At 40.9% G+C, this 6,905-nt stretch overlaps 1 protein-coding gene across 4 annotated transcripts in view; it reads left to right on the top strand.

The window, feature by feature from the left end:
- The window catches only part of LOC133547472 (zinc finger protein 709-like), a 28,023-nt gene extending 21,516 nt beyond the window's left edge, over nt 1–6,507 (top strand). For 2 of the 4 annotated variants that reach the window (XM_061893155.1, XM_061893156.1), the window contains one exon: nt 3,413–6,507. In XM_061893155.1, the coding sequence (XP_061749139.1) occupies nt 3,413–6,039 (2,627 nt within the window). In that variant the 3' untranslated portion in view covers nt 6,040–6,507. The remainder of the gene's footprint in view (nt 1–3,412) is intronic. The other 2 variants (XM_061893157.1, XM_061893158.1) reach the window with 2 other exon arrangements.
- Nucleotides 6,508–6,905: the final 398 nt, after the last annotated feature.

Here is a 6,905-nt window from a genome sequence, read left to right on the forward strand (position 1 = left end):
CTGTTAAGAGAGACTAATCTGCTATATCTCTCATCATTGCCTCTCCCAGGCAGGGGGCCAGAGACAATTACTCGATGCCTGGACATCTTTCTGGCGAGATTACAAGCCCTGGCTATGTTTCTCTTTGTAATATCTGATTGTCTCATCCTAACGTCATTGGAGCCAACGTGTATATCTATGTTCGCATAACTAGTGGTGCGGTTAGCCTGCCGTACGTGTTTACTAGACCTGTTGCGAGTTAGCTCCCTAAGATTAGCTTCAATGTCAGGTGCTCTGCCCCCGGGAATACACTTAATTGTGGCTGGTTTGCTAAGCTTTATGTTTCGGGTGATGGAGTCCCCTATGACTAAAGTGTGGTGCCCGGTAGACTGGGGTGTAGGACTAGCTAAAGGGCTAAATCTATTATGCGTCTCAACCGGTACACCGTAGCTTGTAGGCCGCTTAGGGCTGCTACAAGCTGGGCTAGTTAGCTCGCTACAGCTAACGCTAGCAGATGTGTCCGCTACATCTAAAGTTACGAAATTACACTGCTCTAACTGGCGGACACGGCTCTCTAGCAAAGCCAACCTATCCATGAGTAAAGTGCACGAAGCGCAGGAAGCCATACTCACAGAAACTTTCCGTCGCCGAGTGGAGTGCCAGCTGTCTTCGGGAAGTGAAGGTCACGGTGGCGGGGGAGAATCTTCCTTCAGACCCGCGCTGCCTTTCTCCGCTAGCCTCGTTAGCTTAGCAGCTAGCTAGCTGAGGGCGGAGTGGTGAGACAGAGATCGGGTGATTTGCAAGTTAAATTGAACTATTAAATATGTTCGTGAAGTTGTAAATAAAGCTGCAAAAAAGTTAAAATCACACAGATAGAACGATACTTAGCTTTTTTGCAACAAGAGCAGTCAGCGGGCAGTCAGCGAGCAGTCATTCACGTTGACCCGGAACCGGAAGTGTTAAATACAAAGGTTGTGAGTTCAATCCCCTAGACTAGATTATTACTTTGGGAAGTTGAGAGAAGAAGAGTTGTGGTCTTGTGAGAATTGGCTGGTTTGTCCATCCTAGGCCACCGTAGGTCACGTGCGGTGCATCACCAGACCTGCTAATGTTAGCCAAGTTAGCTGCTCATGCGTGTTGGAGTGGAGACGTTTGGGCCCCCAGACCGGCTTTATTTTTGCAGAATTGAGGCAGCGCTTTTTTACGCTTTGGGACCAAACGAACAAAAGAAGGCCTTTTGTATGCAGTTTGAGAGCCGCAGCCGGAGAAAATAAACACACAGTGTATCCATGACTGCAAAGTTCATTGACCGTTTGTCTGATTGATTGACTAATGTTTTAATACCTCTGGACATTGACTTGAAATATTTCTGTCAATCACACAAACATGCTTGTGGGGGAGTTTTCTGGGGATAGGTTGATTGGCAACATTAAATTGGCCCTAATGTGTGAATGTGAGTGTGAATGTTGTCTGTCTATCTGTGTTGGCCCTGCGATGAGGTGGCGACTTGTCCAGGGTGTACCCTGCCTTCCGCCCGATTGTAGCTGGGATAGGCGCCAGCGCCCCCCGTGACCCCGAAAGGGAATAAGCGGTAGAAAATGGATGGATGGATGGATACGTACCTTCCACACATGCGTACACCCACCGGAGTGACATGTGTCCAAGTTGCACCATCCCCACATTTTTCAACCTATTCAAACCATTCCAACATCAACACATTCCACTCATCCTGGACATTCAAACTCACACTTTCCCAAGTTCCAAACCAAATTCCGGTTTTCCTTGAAATTCAAACTCTTCAACATTTAAACCATTCCAACATTCAAACTATTCTTACATTCACACTACATTCTGTCAGCATTTCAGTTCAATTCCAACATTGGAGCATTCACACGCAATTCCTTGAACAATTGCCTCATCTACTTATTATTATTATTGCTATTATTATCATTAATTATTATTATTATTAAACCATATATACCATCATGAAAAGCACATTTAAGAAAAAAAACTTTACTATGGTCTTACCTTTACTTATAAATAAAGTCCATGCGCAGCTCCTTCTGATCAAAAGCATCGATAACTTGTTTATAGAAGTCTTCCTTATCTTTCTTCAGTTTTAAAAGTCTCTCTGTCTCGATGGAGATCTCCCTTTATTACCTCCTGCTTCGATTGAAAGTCCAGTTTAGAAAAATGTTTTCTTTTAGATATATGTAATCCTCCATGTTAAAAGTGCAAGCAAGAGGAAAAAATAAACACACGCTGCTCACTCTTGCTGTTTGTTGTCACTTCTTCTGCAGCCGAGTAGTCACAAGAAGGATCACTAGCGCCCTCTACCACCAGGAGGCGGGAGTCATTTAATGACTCATAATTGACACACGCAGCTACGGTATATTAATAAAACATAGCTGCTTACTGTTCTTTTTAGCATATTCAATAGCTTGGACCTTAAATCCTACTGAATAGCTCTTAATCTTCTTCCCTTTATGCGATTTCAAATTATTGAAATCAGCCTCCTCCATTTCGAAAATGATGACAGGTGAAGTGTCACTCGTGACGTGACGAGTTTGACCCGGCGGGAATTGTAGCTATATGCTAATTATTTGGCGAAACGAGTTTGACCCGGCATTAATCCTGAGCCGGCGGTAATGCTAAGCATGCGCTAATTAGTTTGCGAAACGAGTTTGACCCGGCAGTAATTCTAGGCAGGCACATGCTATATACCCGGCGGCAATTCAAGGAAATACGGTCTGTCTGATTCTGATTTTGATTGAATGTGTGGACTGCATGAATGATGCCTTTTCAGTTCTCACTCTAACGCAATTTGAGTGTCTAGAAATGCACTAAATTATTTTTAATCCATTATTACTAATATTAATAAGGTAAACAAGTTATCTTTTGAAGGTGTAGTCGGTAATCTGATTACTTCTTCCCAGTTTAACTGTGGTGACACTATCTAAATGAAAGCAAAACAGATGTCATCTTTCTTGGCCAACATGTTGACTGTGCTCATGCTTCTTTTATAACAGACATGTCTCTAAAGATGAATAGGAAATTGACAGTAATTATTGTTCACCAGCAGGGGGAGCTCATCACTAGTACTACTGCGTGGAAGCTGGCATGTGGTACATTATTTCCTGTGTGTGTATGACTTATTCAGAGGGAGAACAGCACACTTTCATGTATGGCATCTACCATTAAGGATTGCAGGAATGACTTTTAGACTGTTTTTATATGAATAAGGTGGATTGGATGTTGGCCTGGGAAGACATTCCCCTGAAGGTCTTCTTCATGTGTCAGCTGGAAGTACCCTGACTGCTGTGAGGGGAAACTGATGACATTGTGAGATCATATGTTGGTGCAGGACAATATCTCGTGTGACTGAGCAAAGCTAGACTTTTCTAAAGAATGTTTGTTTTCTCCTGTCCCGCAGACCTCAATGAAGCACATCGTCCTCGTGAGCAGGAGGAGGAACCACAGTCCCCCCACATACACGATGAAGAAAAGGTACCACATTCCCAACACATCAAAGAGGGAGGAGAGGAGCCACAGCCCCCCCACATTAAAGAGGAACATGAGGCGCCACAGACCCATAATGTTAAACTGACCCTTCACATTAAAGGGCAAGTGGAGGACCCACTGATCTTACACATCAAAAAGGAAGAGGAGGACCCACTGACCCCCTACTTTAAACAGGAAGAGGAGGACCAAGAGGCGCCGCACATTAAAGAGGAAGAGGAGGAAGAGGGCATCAGTCAGCCTAAATGGTTGGAGGAGTTCCCAGTGACTGGTGTCCCTGTGAAGAGTGAAGATGATGAGGTGAAAGGTGAAAGTGAGGAGAGGGGAGGGGGGGAGCCTCCAAGCAGCAGCTCAACACAACACATGACAACAGAAGCTGATGGAGACCACTGTGGAGGATCACAAGCAGACAAGCTCTTAGCTCCACTATCAGATAGTGAGGACACAACGTCACACTCTCCTGACACTGATGATGAAGACTCTAAAGATGATAAGACATGTCACACTGACAACACTCACTTCACATCTTCTCACTGTCACAAAACCTTTCAATACCATTGTCGTCTGAAAAGACACATGAGAACACACACTGGAGAAAAACCTTTTTCTTGTTCACTCTGTAGTAAAGGTTTTACACAAAGTCACAATTTGAAAGTACACATGAGAACACACACTGGTGAAAAACATTTTTCCTGTTCAACCTGTGGTAAAGGTTTTACACACAGTAGCAAATTGAAAAGACACATGAGAATACACACTGGTGAAAAACCTTTTTCCTGTTCAATCTGTAGTAAAGGTTTTACACGAAGTCAGAGTTTGAAAGAACACATGAGAACACACACTGGTGAAAAACCTTTTTCCTGTTCAAACTGTGGTAGAGGTTTTACACGAAGTCAGAGTTTGAAAGAACACATGAGAATACACACTGGTGAAAAACCTTTTTCCTGTTCAATCTGTGGTAAAGGTTTTACACATACTAACAAATGGAAAAGACACATGAGAATACACACTGAGGAAAAACCTTTTTCCTGTTCAACCTGTGGTAAAGGTTTTACACGAAGTCAGGGTTTGAAAGAACACATGAGAATACACACTGGTGAAAAACCTTTTTCCTGTTCAACCTGTGGTAAAGGTTTTACAGTAGGTCAGAGTTTGAAAGTACACATGAGAACACACACTGGTGAAAAACCTTTTTCCTGTTCAACCTGTGGTAAAGGTTTTACACACAGTAGCAAATTGAAAAGACACATGAGAATACACACTGGTGAAAAACCTTTTTCCTGTTCAATCTGTAGTAAAGGTTTTACACGAAGTCAGAGTTTGAAAGAACACATGAGAACACACACTGGTGAAAAACCTTTTTCCTGTTCAAACTGTGGTAGAGGTTTTACACGAAGTCAGAGTTTGAAAGAACACATGAGAATACACACTGGTGAAAAACCTTTTTCCTGTTCAATCTGTGGTAAAGGTTTTACACATACTAACAAATGGAAAAGACACATGAGAATACACACTGAGGAAAAACCTTTTTCCTGTTCAACCTGTGGTAAAGGTTTTACACGAAGTCAGGGTTTGAAAGAACACATGAGAATACACACTGGTGAAAAACCTTTTTCCTGTTCAACCTGTGGTAAAGGTTTTACAGAAAGTCAGAGTTTGAAAGTACACATGAGAACACACACTGGTGAAACACCTTTTTCCTGTTCAACCTGTGGTAAAGGTTTTACACACAGTAGCAAATTGAAAAGACACATGAGAATACACACTGGTGAAAAACCTTTTTCCTGTTCAACCTGTGGTAAAGGTTTTACAGAAAGTCAGAGTTTGAAAGTACACATGAGAACACACACTGGTGAAACACCTTTTTCCTGTTCAACCTGTGGTAAAGGTTTTACAGTAGGTCAGAGTTTGAAAGTACACATGAGAACACACACTGGTGAAAAACCTTTTTCCTGTTCAACCTGTGGTAAAGGTTTTAGACACAGTCAGAGTTTGAAAGTACACATGAGAACACACACTGGTGAAAAATCACATTCCTGTTCAATCTGTGGTAAAGGTTTTACACATACTAACAAATGGAAAAGACACATGAGAATACACACTGAGGAAAAACCTTTTTCCTGTTCAACCTGTGGTAAAGGTTTTACAGAAAGTCAGAGTTTGAAAGTACACATGAGAACACACACTGGTGAAACACCTTTTTCCTGTTCAACCTGTGGTAAAGGTTTTACAGTAGGTCAGAGTTTGAAAGTACACATGAGAACACACACTGGTGAAAAACCTTTTTCCTGTTCAACCTGTGGTAAAGGTTTTAGACACAGTCAGAGTTTGAAAGTACACATGAGAACACACACTGGTGAAAAATCACATTCCTGTTCAATCTGCAACAGAAGCTTTAGTGAGCGATCAACCCTTGTAAGACACATGAGAAAACACCCAGGAGAGAAAGTGTTGAGTTGCAGTGTGTGTGGTGAAAGATTGTCTTCTAAGTACCAGTGTAAGAAACACAAGTGTGCCGGTGAGAACAGCAGCAGCAAATGAAACTGCAGGATTTGAAATAAACTGTCCAGACTTTCATTTTGACTTTCTAACAACATCAGCACATATAACATGTGTGACATTGTTGTTTGTCTAACAATCTTTTTAATATGATCTTTACATTTATAGATTACATAGTTTGAAATATAAAAGTATTACATATTTGTACTTGTAATTGTTGATAACCCCATAGATTATCACCTTTATATGATATACATATGTACTGGTTCACATCTGAAACATCTTCTGGACCACTTCAGGAAGCATATTATTATTTACTTTATACATCATTTGAACAGTTGTCTTTTATACAATTTTAAAATGTGTGACTTTATGAATCATTTGTTGGGTCTCTGTAATCCATGTTATTAATAATCTTCATTACTCTCTTTTGTAATAAGATGATTGTGTTGTGATTATTTTATATGTATGTCCCCAGACCTTTATGCAATATAAAAGTGAGAGAAAATGGCTGAATTGTTTGAGGAAGGATTTATTTTGTTTTTGTTTTTTTTACAAACTGACATTTGTGGATAAAACAAAAATTCCCATTAATGGGTTTCAATTTTTTTTTAATGTATGTATTCTTTTTAAACATCCACAAAACTATATCGACATGAATCAAAGTTCAGAGTGTCAGTAAAAAGCTAATATTGTACATCATCCCACAGATATTTACTTTGCATTCTGTTGGAGCCAAATTTCTTTATTTGTTTATTTAGTTTTTATTTAGTTTTCTGTAATTGATTGCTGGCCTCAGTTGATGCTGAATTTCCTTTTCGGCAGATTGCTCCGCCCACTTCCTCTTGAGAACCAGGAGATGTTGACAGGGATGGGACCGTTGCTATGGTGCGGTTGCTATGGTAACG

This window comes from Nerophis ophidion, unplaced genomic scaffold (assembly GCF_033978795.1).
Source record: "Nerophis ophidion isolate RoL-2023_Sa unplaced genomic scaffold, RoL_Noph_v1.0 HiC_scaffold_117, whole genome shotgun sequence".
Taxonomy (NCBI): Eukaryota; Metazoa; Chordata; class Actinopteri; order Syngnathiformes; family Syngnathidae; genus Nerophis; species Nerophis ophidion.